At 37.4% G+C, this 23,060-nt stretch overlaps 3 protein-coding genes and 1 pseudogene across 3 annotated transcripts; all 4 read left to right on the top strand.

The window, feature by feature from the left end:
- The first annotated feature begins 246 nt into the window (after window positions 1-246).
- LOC129410987 (acidic mammalian chitinase-like) lies at window positions 247-3,489 on the top strand. The gene is made up of 8 exons (XM_055160301.1): window positions 247-325; window positions 1,548-1,642; window positions 1,721-1,845; window positions 1,878-2,014; window positions 2,126-2,310; window positions 2,499-2,615; window positions 3,020-3,133; window positions 3,481-3,489. Exons 1-8 carry the CDS (start codon window positions 247-249, stop codon window positions 3,487-3,489), a joined length of 861 nt encoding a protein of 286 aa, XP_055016276.1.
- A 1,242-nt stretch (window positions 3,490-4,731) lies between these two features.
- On the top strand, window positions 4,732-8,341 carry LOC110173749 (acidic mammalian chitinase-like; annotated as a pseudogene).
- A 5,279-nt stretch (window positions 8,342-13,620) lies between these two features.
- LOC110173757 (chitinase-3-like protein 1) lies at window positions 13,621-20,446 on the top strand. The gene is made up of 11 exons (XM_020939768.2): window positions 13,621-13,669; window positions 14,058-14,262; window positions 15,260-15,316; window positions 15,445-15,592; window positions 16,224-16,351; window positions 16,951-17,047; window positions 17,145-17,327; window positions 17,822-17,938; window positions 18,010-18,142; window positions 18,532-18,854; window positions 20,366-20,446. Exons 1-11 carry the CDS (start codon window positions 13,621-13,623, stop codon window positions 20,444-20,446), a joined length of 1,521 nt encoding a protein of 506 aa, XP_020795427.2.
- arfrp1 (ADP-ribosylation factor related protein 1) lies at window positions 20,258-23,045 on the top strand. The gene is made up of 7 exons (XM_020939750.2): window positions 20,258-20,619; window positions 20,708-20,795; window positions 20,865-20,947; window positions 21,222-21,303; window positions 21,389-21,459; window positions 21,550-21,650; window positions 21,929-23,045. Exons 1-7 carry the CDS (start codon window positions 20,527-20,529, stop codon window positions 22,014-22,016), a joined length of 606 nt encoding a protein of 201 aa, XP_020795409.1. The 5' UTR covers window positions 20,258-20,526; the 3' UTR covers window positions 22,017-23,045.
- Window positions 23,046-23,060: the final 15 nt, after the last annotated feature.

Here is a 23,060-nt window from a genome sequence, read left to right as displayed (position 1 = left end):
AAAATAATCCTACCACTGTATTATATAGATTCCACATTAAATAAGGTACTGCTTTTAATTACACTTTACACCATGTTCAATTGGGCATGTTTCTTTATCAAACAAATAAATAAGTGTCACTACTTACAAACTCATCCCTGTGTTGTTTATTCTATTCCCCACTGCTTTTAGGCTCAGACTTCAATAATACAATAACATTACAAGTCTAATAAAGCAAAATGCAATTTCATAGACTTAAAGGAAGTAATGAGACTTTCAGCCATTCGAACTCCATTCTTAGCTGGCTACTGGAGCCTGCTCGCTGCTCTGCTGTTCATCCACTCCAGTAAGTTTTAGTTTTATATCGGGACCTCAAGTCTGCTTAAGTGTTCATTTAGTCACCTTATGCATTTAAGATTTAATCAACAACAAAATATATTTTTCTTAATTTCTTCATGGTGCATGTAAAGACATGTTCCTTGGATGTTGAGTTTGTTTTACGCTGTTGTTCGTGGCTCTGAGATTCAAAGTGGAACTTGAATCAAGTTTCCACACCTTCCTTTCATTTGTGTATGTTTTAGTTTTTATTATTCAACAAAAAATACCAATTCTTTTTACTCAAGAAAAATATAAATTTTAGTTCACAGAAAAGTTTGTAAATTTGGTCAGAGTTTTAGTCAGAGTACTTTTTATTTCATTTTTAGTAAGTTTAAGTCATCAGACTGATTGTTTTCTTTTTCCAGCAACTACATTCAAACTGGTGTGCCTCTTTTCCAAATGGTCCCTGTACACGACGGGATTAGGCAAGTTTATGGTGGAGGACATAGACCCTTTCCTGTGCACACATGTGGTTAATTAAAAGTACAAATACAGACGCAAGAAAATAAAACACTCAATTAAATTTTTCATCACATGAAAAATTCTACTAAATCTACTTAAAGAGTAAAATTTTGTTTTATTAATTTGTGTTATTTGTACATTTTTGTTTACTCAGACCACAAATGTACTAAAAAACAAAACAAAAAACCTCAGTCTTTTCAGCAGGTCTAGTGGAATAGAAAGTACAGATACCTGCTCTCAAATGAAAAAGTAAAAAGTATTCTCTGTAAAATCTAGTTAAGTAAAGTACATATACATAAAATGTATACATAAGTGCAGTACTTTACTTCTTTTGCTTCTTAATTTCCACCACTGGCATAGCCTAATTTGTAATAATTATATGTAATCATTTACATGTTTAATGTATTTTATTAAAAAACTTGTTATAGTATAATATTTTTATCATCTTGGTTATGTGAACTCATTGCTTGTCTTCAGTTTGTTTCTTCTGCAATATGTGTATAGCTTCTTAGTTTCATGCAATTGTGGTTAAGAAAATTGCTATTATTTTAAAGGCACAATCTTGTTTAACTACTCTGTGAGTTGTTGTTCACTTATATTATATGACTTACCTACATATATGAATATTTCAATATATTCTAAATTATAATTAAATTCTGCAAACATAGCATACATAGCAACTAAGTACTAAATTTTTAACTTCTGCCTACTCCTTTTGAGCTCCTCAGATGTGCTTTTTGATGGTCTGGACCTGGATTGGGAATACCCAGGATCCCGTGGAAGTCCCCCAATTGACAAACAGAGGTTCAGTCTGCTGCGCAAGGTCTGTCCACCATAGAGTATACATTTATGTTCTGCTTATCACATTTTTACAACATATTTATTGACTGTTTGTTTGCAGGAACTTGTAGCAGCCTATGCAGCAGAGGCTGAGACTTCAGGCAGACCTCAGCTCATGCTAACTGCTGCAGTGTCTGCTGGAAAGGGAACCATTGATGCCGGATATGAGATCGCTGAGATCGCAAAGTACTGAAATGTTTATCTCAAAATATGTCCAGTCCAAATTTGAGTCTAAACGCCATGTGTTTTCAGATACTTGGACTTCATTTCCATGGAGCTTGGGAGCGATTCACTGGACACAACAGTCCACTGTACCGTGGCTCACATGACAGCGGTGATCTCATTTACTTCAATACAGTAAGCAACAGATACATTATAGTTCTAAGGGCAATGAGGAAAACCCAATAAATTGTTAATGCTTGGATTATGTCATGAATCATGATTTATTTTGTTTTGTTTTTGTTTTTTGATTTTGCCATGAAATACTGGAGAGACCAGGGGAGCCCAGCAGAAAAACTGATGATGGGCTTTGCGTCTTATGGCCGCACTTTCCGCCTGACCTCTTCCAACACTGGTGTAGGAGCTCCAGCAAGCGGAGCGGCCTCTGCTGGAATATACACTCGGGAAGCAGGATTCTGGTCCTACTATGAGGTAAGACTGCAGCCCCCAGAACATTTTGGCGGGATTAGACTTTGGGGTATAGAGAGTGGACAGGGTTATATATATTTTTTTGTTTAATTTTTGTTTCCCTTGTTTTTGTATAATATTAAAATCAATTAAAAAAAAAGACAATGTCAATGACTAATAAAGAGGTATTTTTTATATTTTTCCTCTTCTAGATCTGCACATTTTTAGAGGGAACCACAATCCAGTGGATTAGTGACCAGAAAGTTCCCTATGCCAGCAAAAACAATGAATGGGTGGGATTTGACACCAAAGAAAGCTATGAGATTAAGGTATGTGGAATCTCACTATGCATGTTGACTTGTCACGATATGAAAATTTGAAATGATATATTGCTAAAGAAAATATAGATGATATGATAAAAACACAGTAACACAACAACCTTAAAGCAGGATTATCCCCCCCGAAATATTCTAAAAACATAAATTGCAATAAATAAAATAGCAGAATGAAACACTGTAGAAGTTAGTTTGTATCTTTAATGAGTCATAGAAGTTATTTATTCAACCCTCTACAACTCATATTGTAAATACATCAGTCTGGAATTATAGTCAATCTAAAATCTTATGTCTGGCCCACAGTAGATCACTATTACAAATAAAACCAATTGCAGTAATAAACATGCATTCAGTCAATTGTATGACAGTAGAAATACACCTTTTAAATTAATCCACAGGTCCAGTATATGAAGAACAATGGATTTGGAGGTGTATTCGTTTGGGCTTTGGATTTGGACGACTTTAATGGAGAGTTCTGTGGACAAGGAAAGCAGATCAAGACCAAGATACAGGTCAGATCTGTGGAGACGCAATCCCACTCACAGTCAGGAATCAGGATGCCTGCTTTTCTTGGTATTTCTGTGCTATACAACCACCTGTGATTTAATAAATGTATAAGCTAGAGCTGGTAAATGTCATACTGTAAAAGATTCCAGGTAGAGCAATGAAATCCATAGAAACAAGCAAATATGGGAATTTAATATGAGAATATGATTCAATGTGACAAATTAATGTCCTGTAATAAATGTTGCATCACAGTTTTGAAATCCAGCCAAATCCTGCCATTTCCTCCACCTTGGGTTTGTAAGATGTTAACATAAAATAATGTAACAGCTTTTATGCTTTGATTGTGTTGAAGTTATCATGATCACAGTCAGATGGCAGAACATCTTGATAGTGGCTAGATGTGGCCAGTGTTCCAGGCCAGGACTAGAGTAGAGTTCATTAAAACCTGTCACATTGCATAAACTGTTTATGTCTGTTGTTATGATATCTAATCTACTGAATCATTCACATTGATATTGGAACTATTGAAAAAGATGTCAGACATGGACATGTCTTATCTGTAATAAAAGCAACAATGTGGGATTTACACAGTGCATGGGGCACGCTACAGTTATCTGATCATTTATTTCCAAGATGATTCTTATCTTTTAAATTTTGAGCATTTAAAACTCATGAAAGACACACACAAAATAATGAAAACTTTAAAATGAAAGAATGTTTAGGTTATGAATTACAGTTGTACTTAGCGTCTGAATTCAAAACACTGTACAAATTTACAAAACGTGAAATATCTGTTCTTTATAATGAAGAAAATACATTAACTTGTCTGATGCTAGGTTAAATTTTTACCATTATTGAAATTGTTAATTATTTTACTCTTTTCATGCTGTTCAACATTTCACACTAGTTACACTACAATAAACGCTGGCCTATGCATAACAACTACTCCTCTAGTTATAGCCATACATCATATTCAGTGTTTCCCATAGATTTGGTTGGTACAAATAATGGTACAAATGATTTTTATTTGAATAATTTAATCTCATTCAATTTAATGTAGTATAAATGTCACTTGCTGCCTACATTTATTTTTTAAGCAGTTATTTTTGTCCAGTGTATTACTTTATATGTTTATGAAACTACAAAAGTCTAAATTTTGTTCTGCCAATAACAGTTCAGTTTATTTTAGACTATGTATGCTAGAATGCTCAATATTGTTTGTCTATTGACATTTCTTGTTCATAAGACCTTTGTGCCATGCAACATTTTACAGTTTTGTTTGCCAACTGAAACTCATTTGTGTAATTTGACCTGTAAAGCACATTGCTGTTCTGATATGGCTGCTGGCCCACATTACACTGATGCTATGTAGTCACGAAGTGACAATTGAAGCTAGTTAATGATTGTCTACATATGGTTAAGACAATTATGCTCCTCCTCTGAGCTTCTGTATAAAATATGTCAGAATCTTGCTGTGGTTTGGGTTTTTCTCTATTTGGCAAGGTGAGGACAGATGGGTACCTGTATGTTGCTTGTTTGCCAATGCTCTTGTATTCATTTAACCCAATTCTTATGTTACAGTAATCCCCCAAGTTGGCTGAAGATGACAAAGCTTACACTACTTGCAGGTAATAATAAGTTAGGTGAGGTTCTCAATGCTGTGGTACATGTGTCATTGGCTTCTTCTGGTGTTACTCTGAATTCTGTTTCAGTAGAGCGGGGCAATTAATCAAATCATTAATATGTAATAGTCAGTGATCAGCTTGGATCGTTTAATGGAGAGGTCTACAGCCAATCGTCTGCCAGCATATGGCTTGGAGCAGAGTTCAGTTGAAAGAAGACATTTCACATGTTTTTTTGTGAAATGTACTGATCAGAAAGTGTGCTGAAAGATTATTTCATTTTATTTAAATTGTGATTTATCAAAATGTGTAAAAAAAAAAAGTGCGTCAAGTGGAAGAGTTCAAGTATCTCGGGGTCTCGTTCATGAGTGATGGGAGGACGGAACGTGAGATTGACAGGCGGATCGGTGCAGCATCTGCAGTAATGCGGTCGCTGTATCGGACCGTTGTGGTGAAGAGGGAGCTGAGCCGAAAGGCGAAGCTCTCGATTTACCGGTCAGTCTTCGTTCCTACTCTCACCTATGGTCATGAGCTCTGGGTAATGACCGAAAGAACGAGATCGCGGATACAAGTGCTTGAAATGAGTTTCCTTCGCAGGGTGGCTGGGCGCTCCCTTAGAGATAGGGTGAGGAGCTCAGTCACCCGAAAGAAGCTCGGAGTAGAGCCGCTGCTCCGCCACGTCAAGAGGAGCCAGTTGAGGTGGCTCGGGCATCTGTTCCAGATGCCTCCTGGACATGTTCCGGGCATTTCCCGCCGGGAGGAAGCCTCGAGGAAGACCCAGGACACGCTGGAGGGACTATGTCTCTCGGCTGGCCTGGGAACACCTCGGGGTCCCCCCGGAGGAGATGGAGGACGTGTCTGGGGTGAAGGAAGTCTGGGAGTCCCTGCTTAGGCTGCTGCCCCCGTGACGCGGCCCTGGATAAGCGGAAGAAAATGGATGTGATAGCTCAGATTATGTTTCACCAAACTGTTATTTCTCCCCTTGTAGGCTTATGCCTGGTGCTATGTCAGCTTGGTAAGTACACTGAGACACATTTGTAGTCAGTTCTCTAGCTTGATTTGTGGTTTTCTGAATGAATCTCCTTTATGTCCTGTCAGGCTCTGCCACTGACATGGTGTGCTATTTCACCAACTGGTCCCAGTACAGGCCCGGTGAAGGGAAGTTCCTGCCCCAAAACGTGGATCCCTTCCTCTGCACCCACTTGATCTATGCCTTCTCCGTCATCAACTATGCCAACGAGCTGGTAACCTACGAGTGGAATGACGATGTGCTCTATAAGGCCTTCAATGCCCTCAAGAATAAGTAAGGGGGGCTGTTCTGGCGTTTTGTAAAAGCACAATACCAAGTATCATAAATGTACTTAAAAAAACAACACTTTAACTAATTGTCTTTCAAATATACCACATAGGAATCCTCATCTCAAGACTCTGTTGGCTGTTGGTGGATGGAATTTCGGCTCTTCACAGTGAGTATAATTGTATATCGTTATTGCAAAAAAAAAATAAAAAATAAAAAAAGCCTAGAGTGTAATAAAAGCCTGTAATGCTCCCAAACATACTGTTGGTTCAGTAAGGTGCATAATCTCTAATATAGTTATTGAACACCAGATATTTAGATTTGAAGATATTCTCTCATCCAGCAAAGAAAAAAATAAATAAGTAATTGAACTTAAACTGGCTGTGCAAAGGATCATAACAAAGTCCACGTCCTTACAGGTTCGCCATCATGGTGTCCACTCAAGCCAACCGTCAGAAGTTCATCCAGTCTACTATCAAATTCCTGAGGACCCATGGCTTTGATGGTCTGGACCTGGACTGGGAGTACCCAGGAGCACGTGGAAGCCCCCCAGAAGATAAGCAGAGGTTCACTCTGCTGTGCAGGGTCAGTTCACTTGACTACACTCAACAATAGCAGTTTTGATATGAGACTTTCAGGACAATGGTTTTATATTTTTAATTTGTGCAGGAACTTGTACAAGCCTATGAAGCAGAGGCCAGGGAAACAGGTCGAACTCAGCTCTTGTTAACTGCTGCAGTGGCAGCTGGAAAGGGAACCATTGATAGTGGATATGAGATCGCTGAGATCGCAAAGTAAGTAGGGTAGCTTGCAACTTGCAAAATATCTTTTTTTTTTTTTTAATTAAGTCATTTTGTCTTCCTGTAGAGAGCTAGATTTCATCAATGTGATGACCTATGATTTCCATGGAACATGGGACTCTTTCACTGGACACAACAGTCCACTGTACCGTGGTTCTAAGGACGAAGGGGACCTCATTTACTTCAACACTGTAAGAAACTATAAAATACTTCTTATTATTGTTTTCTCTTGTTCTGTATTAGCTTTTTAACAAGGTTTATATTTTTATAGGACTTTGCCATGAAATACTGGAGAGACAATGGCACTCCAGTGGAGAAGCTGAGGATGGGCTTTGCCGCTTATGGTCGTACTTTCCGCTTGACCTCCTCTGACACCAGTGTAGGAGCTCCAGTCAGTGGTGCTGCTTCAGCTGGATCATACACCCGTGAGGCTGGATTCTGGTCCTACTATGAGGTATGCAGTAACTAGCCATGAGTATCCAGTAAAATAACAAAACAATAAGCAGGACATTTTTTATGTGCCTTAATGATGCATATCTAATGGGACAACTACTACCAAAAATTCACTAATTTGCTGTCTCTTTTTCTTATCATTTGTGCTCTAGATCTGCACTTTTCTGCAAGGCACAGAGATCCATTGGATTGAAGACCAACTGGTACCATATGCCTACAAAAACAATGAGTGGGTTGGATTTGACACCAGGGAGAGCTATGACATTAAGGTACGGAGATGTTTAGTTTTTGTGTTTTGTTTTTTTTTAATCTAGGGTATCTTCTGGACCATTTGAGTAAAGTTAGCCTCTCTGTACAGGTGCGCTATCTGAAAGAGCAAAGGTTTGGAGGGGCTTTTGTGTGGTCTTTAGATCTGGATGACTTTGCAGGACGTTTCTGTGGACAGGGCGCCCACCCTCTGATCTCTCATCTTCGCGACCTTCTTGGTAAGATATAAAAGTAGCCCTAAATACACAAAATCTGACAAGTGTTTGTCAAAAGTATTAAAAATGAGATATTAATCAATGCTAAAACTAATATTGAAACTATATATTCATTTGAGTAAGTATCAGCAGCATGAGTCATACTTTGTCAAAACAAGGTGCTCAAAGAGAAAAAAAAAGCCCTTACAAGTTGCTTAAAACAAAATCTTTGGCAAATTCAGAAAAGTCAGACTGCGCTTATTAATAACTAAATTGAGTTTATAGTTTTCATCTTTATATAATCACACCTCTTCTTTGTCTAATGCAGAAATACCAATCCCCCCCACCACCACTCGTGACCCCAATATCACCACCACCCCCACCACCACCCTCCACCACCACCACCACCACCCATGCCCCAGGATCGGGCTTCTGCAATGGTAAACCTGACGGCCTCTACGCCAACCCCGATGATAACAACAGCTTCTACTCGTGCGCCGCAGGCACCACTCACGTCAATAGGTGTGGTGCTGGCACTGTCTACAACGCCAGTTGCAAGTGCTGTGACTGGCCAAAATAAGAGTAATGACACTGGGATTATAAATTTCCTTATGTAGAAAGAGAGGGAAAAAAATTACTTTTTCATAAAATTAGAATTTGTTTATCAAATATGTCAAAATGTGTATATTCAATTCATTTAGCCTTTACATCAAGTACTATTAAACATCTGCTATTAAATATCTACATAGTGATGTCTTTGCCTCATTTTGCATTACTGTTTGAGAAATATTAATGATAGAAATTAAAACATAAATATGTTATAAGGGTGAGAGAGACTAGGTTTGTCACTACTACTAGGCCTGCTACAATAAAAAAAAAATTGAAGACAGCATCATTAAAACACATGAGCTGGAACTGATAAATAACAGAATGGACCAATAATTAGCTACAGAAGTAACTTTTTCAACCTACCACCTCAACTCTACAGCTCATATCTAGTATTACAACAAAAATGCCCCAAATCTCCCCATTTGAGTACAAAGAAAATGAATACATGATAAATCAAGCTAAGTCGATGTAATAATTATTGTGACAGGCCTACTCACAACCAGATATTCAGCACTCAGCATAAGGCCGACTGTACTGACAATTCAATTATTGCTATTACTATACAATGAGCCTTTGTAAGACAAATTTACAATGATGCCATATTCATTTTCTATTACACAAATACTACACTAACATTAGCACCATATTAGTAAAGTATTTGTGGTTTGCTCATACAATCTCCAAGGTATTTTTCAGCAGAGATGTTTTTTCAGATGGCAAAGAGGGGACGACTAGTACAAATTTTGGTGCTAGAACAAGAAGTCTGAACCTATAAACACACAAACCTGTCAAAAAGGCATAAAAGGTAGTTCAGGTTGCCAAGAAAACTACAGCATTTTGACAGGACCTGGTTAGAGACCAGTGGTGAAAAGAGCACTGGCAACTGTACTTAAGTAAAAGTACAACTACATGGTAAAAAATGTACTCAATTACAAGTATATGTACTGCTACAAAAATGGTACTTAAGTGAAAGGACTAAGTACGCATGAAAAATACCACTCAAAGTACTAGTTATTTGTCACTTTGCTTTACTTTGCTTTGACTTGGCCAGTGAAAGCAGGCTAAACAGTATCGTTATGTGTTTTTGCACAGCATTGCTATTTGGAACGATTTAAACTTTTAAAGACAATGAAGTACAATTGCATGGCTAGATTAATAAAATTACAAGTACATGTTTAAAAAATCTACTCTACTACAACAGAGTGACAGAGAGAGTCAGATAGAGAGAGAGAGAGATAAAGAAAGAGACAGAGACTGAGATATTTTACTGATCCGAAAGAAATTCATATATAGCTGCAGCAACATTTGCACTGCACTTCTCAATCATCTGAGCCTGATTCATCAGCCGGTTTCACTTCGTAGAAACCGTCCGACCTCACAGCGTTAGAATATGTTCACTTGATGGTAGGTGGGTACTTTTCTTTATTTAACCAATCGCTGCTATTTGGTCGTGATGTATGTAATGCGCCGCTAACGGGGTGTATTAAGCTTTTCTCAAATCCTGTAAGAAGAAGGGCAATAACGTCTTTCCCCTTCACCAAACATTCTCTTTGTTCCAGCTTTGAATCCTCGATCTTGGGAATCGTTGACAACACAGAATGTATGGCTCTTCGCTAATTGGCTGGTGCCCGAACTTGCACTTCCTGGGTTTTTGCGAACTGTAGTGTATTCTGATTCCTAACCTAGTCACTAGAGAGAAAAGAAATGAGCGGAGGCACTAGGTGGTGCCAGCCTGGCTACAATTGCCTCTGCGTCTCAGTCAAAAGTCTCAGATCACTTTAACAGGTAGGGTCAGCAGATCTGTGTCAGGGCAGTTTGAGGAGAGGAAAAGCCAAATGTGTCCATTTTCTGTGTCCTGCAGCATCAGAAAGACCTCGTTCTTACTTTGCTCTGGTGTTTTGGTGGAGTGAGCTAGTCCCTTTAAGTATTTCCTGTGAAAGGTCTTTTGCCACATTTGCTGCCACATATGATGTAAAAAGCCTGCAGCATCTCAAATATCCTCAGTGAATCTTTTGCATAGTCGCCATGGGTATGAGATATTTCACACAATCCAACAGTCTATTGTGTTCATTCTCTCAAAGTATTGTAAGCAGCCAATAAGAAACTTTCTACTTAACTTAAACGAATCTCAGAAATAAAATGGCTGATTATCTGTACGGCAACCCTTCAGGATGTGGAAGGAAATTGTAACCAAGGGTGCAAAGTGGGCGAGGATCTATGAAAAAATTAAATGCAAACTAACACTTAGGCCTGCATGTTTGATTGTAATATAATAAACAACTATAAATCATAAGGAGAATGGAACTGATGAAATTTTCGTATTGTAAACGGGAAAATAAAACTTCTATTGCCTGAAGAATAAATATCAGGTTGACAGAATACTCCACACCCCAAACTGCGAGGTGTTTTATTCTTGCACAAATAAAGAAGCAAAGTCTAAAAACATAAGACTGTTATATTATATCACAACAGTAATTATTCTTGGGTTTCAGCCTCCTGTCATTCATTTTGGGTTTCAGCCTCCTGTCATATACATTTTGAGGACTTTTCTCCTTTTCTCCATTCAAAAGATGTAATATTTAGTTTTACATAGTTAATCTTGCCTTAATCGCCATGATAATTGTCTTAATTTCTCTCTTACTTTAAACATGATAACCTCATAACCCCACAGAAAAATGAGAGGTATGTATATGTATGTACACTCCTATTCATAACAAACAGGCCAATTAGTGCATATTTGTTGCCATATAATAAAAATAATCATATTGAATTAGGAGATAGATTTAAGCCTGAAGCGACAGAACATGACAAAGACAACAAATGTGATATGCAGTGTAGCTCTCACCAAGATAATAAAGGTGTTATGGCAACTGCTCAAGTTTCTTCCATACACACACATACGCATGCACATACTTAATAATATGGAACTGCTTAGGGTGTTATTAGTAGTTCTTATTAGGACGCAGAAACGAGGACATGGAGTGAGTTATGAGTTAAATCTACCATTGCACATATAAAGACATCCAAGATATATAAGTACTTCTTGATACACATAGATATTATTTCATCTTGTGCAAGTGTTTTGTGTCATAAATAAGTTTTAAAAGCCACTGGCAAACCCCCTTTTGTCAATTGCACAGTTGACCATTTGACTACAGGACAGATTAGCAAAACGATAAGATAATACTAGAAAAGCACTCAGAGAGCGCAAACCTCCGCCAAGGACTACAGTCCCCCTCATATTAATTGTGTTTTCCATAAATATTTGTCTCATATCTTTCAATTTGGAATATGAAAGAGGATCCCATTGTCCATCCCTGAGTCAAATTTCATGGGGTTTGGTCAATAATTAACCGAGATATTGAGAAACAAATTTTTGGCCCCATTTACCACAATGTTAACTAAAATTTCAAAGTGATCCAGAATCCAGGATTTCTTCCGGATCACCCCCAAAATGAAAACAGTTGTTCCTTTTCACATTTCCAACAAATCCTGAAAATTTCATCAAAATCGGTCCATAACTTTTTGAGTTATGTTGCTAACAGTCAAACAAACAAACAAACAAACAGACAAACGCCGGCAAAAACATAACCTCCTTGGCGGAGGTAACAACATATGCCTGTCACTATAATTACTATATCAATTTATAGTTCTGTATATGAAAGCTGGAGCAATATATTTTTGGGTTCAATATTTATCATGTGAACATTTGTCCACATTTTCTTTGCAATACTGGGGAGATTTTTGTTATTTTTATTGTTTTACAATATTACAATAAGGGTTGAATAAGTTACTTCTATGACTATTTATTGCGTCATTCTGCTTACAAAATGGTTTACTTGGATTATCCTGCTTTATTTTGTCTGTGTGTGGAATAAAATAGTTCCAGTATTATCGTTTATCATTGTATTTCTCTGTAGCAATATATCATGCTTAAAAGAAATGCTTATTATAGTGCCAGGCCTAGGTCAACATTTCAGAAAAAGGCATTTAGAAGAACCTATTTCACATAATTAGTTACTTATAAATAAAATACTACCACTGTTTTGTCAATGTTTATATTATATAGATTCCACATTAAATAAGGTACTGCTTCTAATTATACTTTACACCATGTTCAATTGGGTGTTTCTTTATAAAACAAATAAATAAGTGTCACTACTTACAAACTCATCCCTGTGTTGTTTATTCTATTCCCCCCTGCTTTTAGGCTCAGACTTCAATAATACAATAACATTACAAGTCTAATAAAGCAAAATGCAATTCCATAGACTTAAAGGAAGTAATGAGACTTTCAGCCATTCGAACTCCATTCTTAGCAGGTGTCCAAAATTGTAACTAGTCTTTCACCCTAGAGTGAAATGCAGCAGCATCTTTTGTGTGTAACTGTCCGGTACTCTGAGCAAAAACATATCAACATTACCAACTCAGACAGGAAAAGATCCACTAACACAAGGTATACTATTTCAAACATACCTGTGCATTGACTTTTTTTTCGTAAAGGGGGAATTTTGTAAAAGATGAAAAACCAAATTGTTTGTGTAAATAACAGGTGAGTTTTAGGGTGGCAAAGTGGTTAGTACTGAGATCATTTTGCTAATGGGAGCTTGATTGTTATCCCCATATCTTTCCAGAATTCTTTGAGAAAACATGTTGAGTAACAATATATTTTCCCCAATGAATAAATTTGAGAGTGAATGATGATTATTTCATGCGTGAATAATGCACAAAGTTGCTTTACAATTCTGTGTATTATTCATTTACTCAATACTCAGTGATGGAAACTACAGCTGTCGTGGGGTAGACTGATAGAAGGGAGGCTACCAAACTGCACCATCAGCCCCTCTGACCACCACTCACACGTACACACTTCAGACTAGACAATGTGGGGAAGTGTCTTTGTGCCACAGGCTCCCCACTGTGACACCGGGAATTCCCAGTGGATGGTATAGACAGGTATGCCCGTTCCTCCATGTCCCATCACATACAAAAACAGGTCCTTTGATTTCTACAATTTGAGGTACTCTCCCCACCTGTGACCCACTGACAACCATGTCACCCCAAATTGTAGTCATCCATGCCGCCTGCTTTGCATATTAGAAAACGTAACTAAAGCCTCCGACCACACCACTTGCTTTAGGATACTGAAGGTGTTAAGACTTGAATGGTGCACGTCAGTCAGTAAGCTGAGCAGAGTGATGTTATACCTATACACTTGAGTGACTCTCAGTTTCACTCAAATGCAACACAATGGCTGGCTGCTGGAGCCTGCTCGCTGCTCTGCTGTTCATCCACTCCAGTAAGTTTCAGTTTTATATCAGGACCTCAAGTCTGCTTAAGTGTTCATTTAGTCACCTTATGCATTTTAATCAACAACAAAATATATTTTTCTTAATTTCTTCATGGTGCATGTAAAGACATGTTCCTTGGATGTTGAGTTTGTTTACGCTGTTGTTCGTGGCTCTGAGATTCAAAGTGGAACTTGAATCTAGTCTCCACACCTTCCTTTCATTTGTGTATGTTTAGTTTTTATTATTCAATAAAAATACCAGTTCTTTTGCTCAAGAAAAATATACATTTTTAGTTCACAAAAAAGTTTGTAAATTTGGTCAGAGTTTTAGTCAGAGTACTTTTTATTTCATTTTTAGTAAGTTTTAGTCAGCAGACTGATTGTTTTCTTTTTCCAGCAACTACATTCAAACTGGTGTGCCACTTTTCCAACTGGTCCCAGTACACGACAGGATTAGGCAAGTTTATGGTGGAGGACATAGACCCTTTCCTGTGCACACATGTGGTGTATAACTTTGCTGTTATCAACCATGACAACAAGCTCACAGGAAATGAGTGGGCCGAGAAGAGCATCTACCAGCATTTAGCTGGACTTAAAAACAGGTACACAACTCTCTTTAAGTTGTTTTAGAAAGCCCAGATGAATAAACAAATGTGAAATCTGATCTATTTTGAGGAGTTTTAATTATTTGCGTAGTCCAGTGGTGGAAGAAGTACTCAATTATGTTACTTAAAAGTAGAAATACAGAAGCAAGAAAATAAAACACTCAAGTAAAATTTTCATCACATGAAAAATTCTACTAAATCTACTTAAAGAGTAAAAAATATTTTGTGCACATTTTAAGATTTAATGAAGCTTCAAATATACTGATTTTGATAAAGATCTGTTCAGAATTTTGTTCAGCAGAAGCAGTTGAATTAACAGTTTTTTTGTAGCTGATTTATTTGTATATCTTTGTTTACTCAGACCACAAATGTTCTAAAAAGAAAAGAAAAAAAACTCAGTCTTTTCAACAGGTCTCAATCAATAATAAAAAATAAGTTTACTTTTTAGTCCAGTTCAAAAATATAGTGGAATAGAAAGTACAGATACCTGCTCTCAAATGAAAAAGTAAAAAGTATCCTCTGTAAAATCTAGTTAAGTAAAGTACATATACATAAAATGTATACATAAGTGCAGTACTTTACTTCTTTTGCTTCTTAATTTCCACCACTGGCATAGTCTAATTTGTAATAATTATATGTAATCATTCATATGTTCAATGCATTTTATTAAAAACTTGTTATAGTGTAATATTTTTATCATCTTGGTTATGTGAACTCATTGCATATCTTCAGTTTGTTTCTTCTGCAATATGTGCATAGCTTCTTAGTTTCATGCAATTGTGGTTAAGAAAATTGCTATTATTTTAAAGGCACAATCTTGTTTAACTACTCTGCGAGTTGTTGTTCACTTATATTATATGACTTACCTACATATATTAATATTTCTATATAAATATTTCTATATTGTAATAAAATTCTGCAAACATAGCAAACATAGGTTGTTTGTTGACATTTTGATCCGTCACTGTTTAATTAATTAGAACTTTTCCCCCAGAAACTCTGAGCTTAAGACTCTGCTGTCAGTGCAAGAGAGGAGCGCCAGTGAGCCACGGTAAGTGCACACCGCCCTCTACTGACTGAAAGTTGTAACAAAGAATGTTGTAATGGGATAACAAACCTTTGTGGTGGTTGAGACAAATCAAATGCCCAGCAGCTGAATGTTGTTGTTTTTTTGTCCAGGTTTTCCAAAATGGTGTCCAGTGCAGCCACTCGTCAGACCTTCATCCAATCGACAGTCACTTTTCTGAGGGCACAAGATTTTGATGGTCTGGACTTGGACTGGAATAACCCTGGAAACAATAAATACAAGTTCACTCAGCTGTGTAAGGTGCTACCTCCGCTTCCTCCCATTAATGTTATTCTTTGTAGTTTTTACATTATGCTATTTTCTGGTATATGATATATACCATATATATTGTTTCCTCATCAAAAACATACTTGTTTGGCACACAAATCTTGCATATTTATTTATACAGGACTCATATATGATTTATTTATTCATATAGGAAATGTGCCACTGTTTTGTTTTTGTTTTTTTTTTTTTTTTTATTTAACTCTGTACATGTTCACTAGAATTCCCAAAATCTACTGAACTAAAGTTAAAAGGTTCACTTCAAAATTACTGCTCTACGACATCACAAGGTGGAACAGAGCATTTTGAGCTTTGTAGGCACACTACTAATAAAGGGTTACTCAAACATGTGTGAATGAAAACACACAATTCCAGGTATGTTTTTGAGGAAGTAACAAGTTTGTAACATGGCTTCAAAGCTCACAAGAGTCAATTTTGTATAATGTAGGATCTTCAAGTTTATCTGTTGACATGCTCATAGATGTGCTTATAGATTTGAAAAAATAAGCAAAATACAGAGCTTTTAAAGATTCCACTGTGATTACATAAAAATGTGCAGTTAAAAATGTTGTCAGAATTTGGATCAATAATTACTAATGATTCACAGGATCTGCTGCAGGCCTTTGAGAATGAGAGCGTTGGAACAGAAAGACCCAGACTGATGCTGTCTGCTTCTCTGACCCCAAAAACAGATGTCATCTCCTTTGACCACTACGAAGTCACAGAGTTAGCGAAGTAAGCTCTATATCAGTTATAATATATAATGTTTGAATGTGCACAAAAACATCACTGGTCAACTGCACATAAATGTGACCCAAAAGACTGTGTTATTTTTAAATGATAAACTTCTATCTTAAAAGATCTGTACTATAGTATTTTCTGATACATGTTATAATGTTGTTTCCTCATCACAAACATACATGAGATGTGTTGTCTTTCATTCTCACATTTTTAACTCACACACCCTGCATATTTAGGCTGTGTTCTTCTCTGATACAGGAAGTGCTCCACAGTGTTTTTAAACTCCATACACCTTCACTAGAATCATTTGGATGATTTCAGCCCTGGAATTGCCAAACTCTACTGAATTAAAGGTAAAAGGTAGCTGTTAACTTGAAAACTACTGCTTCATGACATCACAAGGTGGAACAGAGCATTTTGAGCTTTGGAGCTGTAGACAGACTAACAAAAAGGATTACTCATGTGTGTGAATGAAACAAAACACAGCTCCAGGTATGTTTTTGAGGAGGTAACAATAAAAAATAGCTTAAAGCTCACAAGAGTCAGTTTCAATAAAGATTTAAGCAAGACAACAAAATCTAATATGATTTCAGAATTCTGGACTTCATCAGTGTGAAAACGCTTGATCTCAGTCATGGTGCAGTAACAACCCACCACAGCCCACTCTATAGCAACGACAATGCCACCATAGTAATGACTATTTATGTCCTTATTTATTTATTTATTTATTCTATAGATAGAAAAAAAATTATTGCATTAACTTTTTGCTCTGTTCTTTTTTTTTCAGGATTTTATCACACAGTACTTGCTGGACCTAGAGATTCCTGCAGAGAAGTTGTTGCTAGGATTCCCTGCTTACGCTCGTTCATACACACTCTCCACTGAAGCATCTGGTCCTGGAGCTCCTGTGAGCGGACCAGCCTATCCAGGCCCATTCACCCAAGAGATGGGCTTCTGGTCTCACTATGAAGTAATATGCCTTTCAGGTGTAATAATATAACCCTGCATATTTAGGCTGAGTTCTTCTCGCAAATGGAAAACACACTGTTCCTACTTGTGATGTCATGTAGTAATACAGGAAGTGCTCCACTGTGGTTTTTAAAATCCATACACCTGCAGTAGAATCATTTGGATGAGTTCAGGTCTAAAACTGCCAATCACTACTGAACAAAAGGTAAATGTTAGCTATTAACTTGAAAACAACCAAAACATGACATCACAAGGTGGAACAGAGCGTTGAGAACGTAAATAAACTAAAAAAGGATTATACAATCATGTGTGAATGAAACAAAACACAACTCCGTGAATGTTTTTGATGAGTTAGCAATATTCCAAAATGACAAAAGTTCACATGAGTCAATTTTGCATACTATAGGACCTTTAAAACAGCTAAAACTGTATTGTGCATTCAAAACACATTCTTTTACTCTGCAGCCATTAATAACTGTGTTGTGTTGGTGCCAGACATGTGCCTTTCTACAGGGGGCTTCGGCCTACTGGATTGACAGTCAGAACGTGCCCTATGCTGTCAAAAACAATCAGTGGGTGGGCTTTGACAACCAGAAGAGCTATAGTGCAAAGGTACACTGGCAGAAGCAGTACACACACGCATTTTAAACTCAAATCTAACTATATGAATGTGTTTGCATCAGGTGACGTACCTGAGGAACCAGTATTTGGGAGGTGCCGCCGTGTGGAGTCTAGACTTTGACGACTTCAATGGAAGATTCTGCGGTCAAGGCTATTATCCTCTGATCTCCCATCTGAAAGCGGAACTTGGGAGAGGTGACAATACACCTGCACAAAAAATGCATTTGTTCAGAGATTATTTTATTATTTATTTTTTTATGAATTGAATTTCTCTTCTCTTAAGTTTGTAAAGAGAAACTATAATGTACTTAACTGAATGGTGAAGGTTTAATTATATGGTGAAGGCTGACATTGCTTTGCAAATAATGACAAACAAAAAAAGTATCATGTACGATGACATACTGAAAATTAGGGGTAGGATTAAAATAAGATGTGCTTCTTCCTACTTGACCTTTTACACTTTTTTTTCTTTCTTTTCATTAAATGTACATGTTTTGAATGTCCTTCCAAGCAGAGAGACTATATACTTTCTTAAATTTTAAAATGTTCAAAATAAAGTAACTCTAACTCTAAATAATTTTCAGAATCAAATAACACAACTACAATTGAACCAGAAAACCCGAAAACCCCGAAAACTACAAGCAGCCCGCACAGCTCCATCAGCCCAGTGAGGAACAGCAGCAGTGGGATAGTGGACCCCATCTGCATCAACAACATCACAGTGGAGCACCCAGACCCCAGTCTATGCAAGGACAAAGCAGACGGGCGCTACCAAACAAAGCAGGAGCCTCCCCTCATTTATGTCTGTGCCCTGGGAAAAGCATACGTCACAGAATGTACCACAGTGCACAGCCAGAGTGCCACAGCAACACCAGGCGGACTCCTGCTCAACCTTTTCCTCACCAGCGTACTCTATAGTTGTTGTGTGTATAGGTGATTTTTATGATGGCAAAAGAAAGGACTTATTGGAAAACAATTCTTATTCATTTTTGTTTTTGTCAGGTTAGTTTACAGAGTTGTTGGTTGGTCGTGTTCATGTGATATCACAACAAGAAAAGAAAAGATTAATTTTTTTCTTGGCTCCTACCGTTCTTCTGAGATATTAAAAAATAATATTGTCTGGTGATGCATTTTATGGTTTAATTGATGTCATAATTGATGTGATAATTGGCACAATCTAGAAATCTAAAAAGCATCTGTTTAAGTCTATAATGGTATGTTCAATAAACTCATGGAATAAAAACATCTTTGTAAAACCGGAGAGTTGCAGCTGCCATGATGATGAATTCTCAGTGACCAATTTTTCTTGGCCATCAGGCTTCCAGGTGTTTTGGCCCGTATTATCTTAAGCAGAACATTTTACTACAGGTTTTTTGAGAATGTACCTTGATAAAACGAATATCAAACCTATTCAGTGTACTGTATTTTACTGAAGTAGCTAATATAAGCATGAATTAAGGTCTGGTGGCTCATTCTAACCTGTTATATGTTATGCACATATTTAAATTATTCACTATGTTGACCATCAGTCGACGGCTCTCCACTCTGTTTGTGTTTTAATAAGCGGATCTTCATGAGAAAAGTTTGGTCTAATCATGCACCATATTATGATAGCGCTCAAGCTAATATAATCTTTGATTTATTTTAAATATATTATTTTATTTATTAATATAAATTTGGGTCATTATTATTTTGTATATTATTCTGGGGAATTAATTTATATTACTTTGCACTTATTATTTTTTATTAACAATTCACATTATTTATTATATTATGCTGGGGACGTTAAATTCACTTTCTGCATAATAATATTGGTTCCTATTATTGTTTCGGGAGAGCGCATTTGGTCAGCGCAACTGTATAGAAAAAGTGAGTGCGCAGTTGTTAATAAATAGAATAAAATAATATTATGTATAATAAATCAAAGATTACAGTATAACACTGTAACCTTAACTGTTTAACTTGGCGTTTGATGAATAACCGAATCTGGGTAGCCAATACTTTCATAACATCGCATAATTAAGGATAGTTTACCGTGTCTCAAAGAAGAATCCTTGCATCACATGTGGATTGCCCTATCATATATATCGCATATGATCACCTATGACTGAATACCAAAGTGATCAACAGCATCGCCAGAGCAGTGACACCACAGATCTATGAGGCGCACCGTAGATCCCCCGAGGGTCACCGTAGATTCACGAGGGGCACTAGTTTTTCTTTAGCCTGTGTTGAACTTCCCCTTCGACACCAGCAGGTGGCAGCACTCTCCGCACTTCACGAGGAGTGTACTCTGGAAAGTGCTTGAAGAAGATCTCCCATGATCCTCCAGCGCTGTACACGTATCTCCTGCAACAGCTCGACTTTTACTCACACTAACGACTAGTACGGAGTTTGTGTACTTTTTTGGATTGTCAGACATGGTCTGTGACTGACATAGACGTACCAGGGGGCGGGTCACGCATGACTGTCCGGGAGAGGAGCACTGTTCTCGGATGAGATCACAGTGAAGTCTCGAAGCGGAAAGCGGCTAACCCTCAGTTAGCTTTAGCAAGAGTTTGTTTACATTGCCGTCCAACATGTACACTTTATTATCTGGCTTATATAAGTACATGTTCCAAAAGGACGAGTACTGCGTCCTTATCCTGGGACTAGACAACGCAGGGAAAACGGTAAATATAAAAATTACCCTTATATCCTATACATATCCTCCTGTACCCTGCTCTCTCTTACTCAATGATTTAATTTTACACTCTGCAGACGTTTCTGGAACAAACCAAAACCAAATTCAGCAAAAATTACAAAGGAATGAATCTTTCTAAGATAACAACGACAGTTGGCCTAAACAGTAAGTTAGATCATAATTTGATGTGGAGTCCAAATGACTGTGTTCTCATTCTGGGCCATTGCTTTACAGTCGGCACCATCGATGTGGGCAAAGCTCGGCTCATGTTCTGGGATCTGGGGGGTCAGGAGGAGCTGCAGTCTCTGTGGGACAAAGTATGTGACTGTTCACTATTTCAGTGGCACCTTCGTCACCACAGCAGCATGCCCACGTTTGTTTGCTGTGAAATTTTCATAATGATACATTGCACAGTCTAAAGGGGGGGGTTTCTGACTACATTCCCACTCCGAATACCTAGACTAACCTAGAGCATTAGTTCCCTGTAGGAATGTACATTTAAATGTAACATGTGGGAAGCCTGTATCAGTTTGGAAGCATAACCTTTTAATTTATTACGAAGTATTAATTCATGTATTTATTATTATTTAGTATTATGCTGAGTCACATGGAGTCATCTATGTAATTGATTCAACTGATGAAGAGCGCCTATCCGAGTCCAAGGAGGCTTTTGGTCAGTCTTACTTTAGTGTATAGTGTGTATATCAATGTTTTCTTTCTTGATAACCAATTATATTGTCCATGTTTATGATCTTCAGAGAAAATGATAAGCAGTGAAGCATTAGAAGGTGTTCCGTTGCTGGTTCTAGCCAACAAACAGGATGTACCGGTACATTCTCACACCAAACACAATCACTTTTGTTAGCTGCTTTTTTAGATGCTTTGGCTTATTATGTTATTCTTTATTATTTTATCACAGAACTGCTTATCTGTGCCTGACATTAAAACAGCCTTCAGTGACTGTGCCCCAAAGATTGGCAAAAGAGACTGTTTGGTTCAGCCCTGTACGGCTCTCACAGGGTAAGTAAAGTAGATGTATATTTTATCAGAAAGTCACTGGCAAGAAAATTGTTAAATGCTTGAAAAATATAATCTATTTATGCCCAATTTAAAACTGATTTCTGTGTCTTGTGGGTAAAGTACTTCCCACCTTTTTCTCTCTATAACTTTTACTAGTTGACATGTTGAAACTTCCCATAACATTCTCCCATCTGTACTTTATTCTAAAGAAACATCATTGTTTTCATTAATTTAAATTGCTTCAGTTATGAAATATTAAATATGTAATTGTGTTGCAGAGATGGGGTGAATGAAGGCATTGAGTGGATGGTGAAGTGTGTGGTGAGGAACATTCACCGGCCGCCCAGACAAAAGGACATCACTTAGCTGCTCCTGGTCTAACTGGACTTTACCACTCACATTCCACCTGCGGCTGGAACTGGTCTACCACCTTGTCCGTTTGTTTGCTGTGACTTTAGACACTGTTTTTTACACACAAGTTCATCATTACCAGGTGGGGCACAAGGGCCCCATGAAGTCAGCAGAACTTTGACGGCAGCCTGGCAGTGTTTGTATTTTATTGTTACAGAATGAAATTATATTTCACACACCTCATCTCAAATCCTAAAAAGGCAATTGTCCTTTTTTATCATAATTATTGTGTCTAAGTTGTAGTTCTTGATTAAGTATACACATTTGAAGTACCATATAATTGTTTAGCAATATTGTAGAACCAGTGCAGCACTGCCTGTGTGCCCTGGCCCAATGGAGTGGTGTTGATTATGATCATGAGATGGCTCCATTTAGACCCTTTCACATCTTTGTAACAATTACTATGAAAGGCTAATGCCAATGTTAATTTAATTTGACGTAAATTGAAACTGACTGTGTTAATGGACATATTGTCACTGTTATTGGGGAAAACAACTTGTACAGCTTGGAAAGTTGTATAAACAATGTATCAAGTCGTTTGCTCAAGCCAGAGAAATGGCAATTATGTCCTGAGTTGTGGGACACTGGTGAAAAGCCAAAAAAAGGTAGACAAAGACGCTTTGTATTAATTGACCATTATGCTTAGGAGAATTGCTGAAAGCAACTGCAGAGATTGTGACTCAACATTTTGATCAACGGAGTGTGTTCTCAGCATGTGAATGCATACGTCAGGAGAATGAGGACTGCTCTCATACTAATCCTGAATCCGACCTGCCCTACACTACAGAGGATATGAAATGCAAACATACTTTAGTGGTTTTGCTGTTGGTAACAGGTGTCATGTTTTAATGGCAGCATTCAAATACAAGTTGGTCTCCTATTTACTACCTTGTATGAACCTTTTGTATTACATTTGGTGTTTTTCTTGTGTCTTAATAAAGGGTGAAACAAACTTATAAAAAAAAAATAAAGCATTGTGCAGTACACGTTGTCGCTACA

The sequence above is a fragment of the Boleophthalmus pectinirostris genome, unplaced genomic scaffold, assembly GCF_026225935.1.
Source record: "Boleophthalmus pectinirostris isolate CB_2022bp ecotype Guang Dong unplaced genomic scaffold, ASM2622593v1 HiC_scaffold_3, whole genome shotgun sequence".
Taxonomy (NCBI): domain Eukaryota; kingdom Metazoa; phylum Chordata; class Actinopteri; order Gobiiformes; family Gobiidae; genus Boleophthalmus; species Boleophthalmus pectinirostris.
The sequence above is the reverse complement of the archived record's forward strand: the minus strand, read 5'-3'. Positions and strand labels throughout refer to the sequence as shown.

Coding starts and splice junctions, on each gene's coding strand:
- arfrp1 (XM_020939750.2), top strand. CDS start 20,527: ATGTACACTTTATTATCTGGCTTATATAAGTACATGTTCCAAAAGGAC. Junction 20,796..20,864: donor AACGACAGTTGGCCTAAACA/GTAAGTTAGATC, acceptor ATTGCTTTACAG/TCGGCACCATCGATGTGGGC. Junction 21,651..21,928: donor CCCTGTACGGCTCTCACAGG/GTAAGTAAAGTA, acceptor ATTGTGTTGCAG/AGATGGGGTGAATGAAGGCA.
- LOC110173757 (XM_020939768.2), top strand. CDS start 13,621: ATGGCTGGCTGCTGGAGCCTGCTCGCTGCTCTGCTGTTCATCCACTCC. Junction 17,048..17,144: donor GCAACGACAATGCCACCATA/GTAATGACTATT, acceptor TTTTTTTTTCAG/GATTTTATCACACAGTACTT. Junction 18,143..18,531: donor GAAAGCGGAACTTGGGAGAG/GTGACAATACAC, acceptor AATAATTTTCAG/AATCAAATAACACAACTACA.
- LOC129410987 (XM_055160301.1), top strand. CDS start 247: ATGAGACTTTCAGCCATTCGAACTCCATTCTTAGCTGGCTACTGGAGC. Junction 1,846..1,877: donor GAGATCGCTGAGATCGCAAA/GTACTGAAATGT, acceptor AAATATGTCCAG/TCCAAATTTGAGTCTAAACG. Junction 2,616..3,019: donor AAGAAAGCTATGAGATTAAG/GTATGTGGAATC, acceptor ATTAATCCACAG/GTCCAGTATATGAAGAACAA.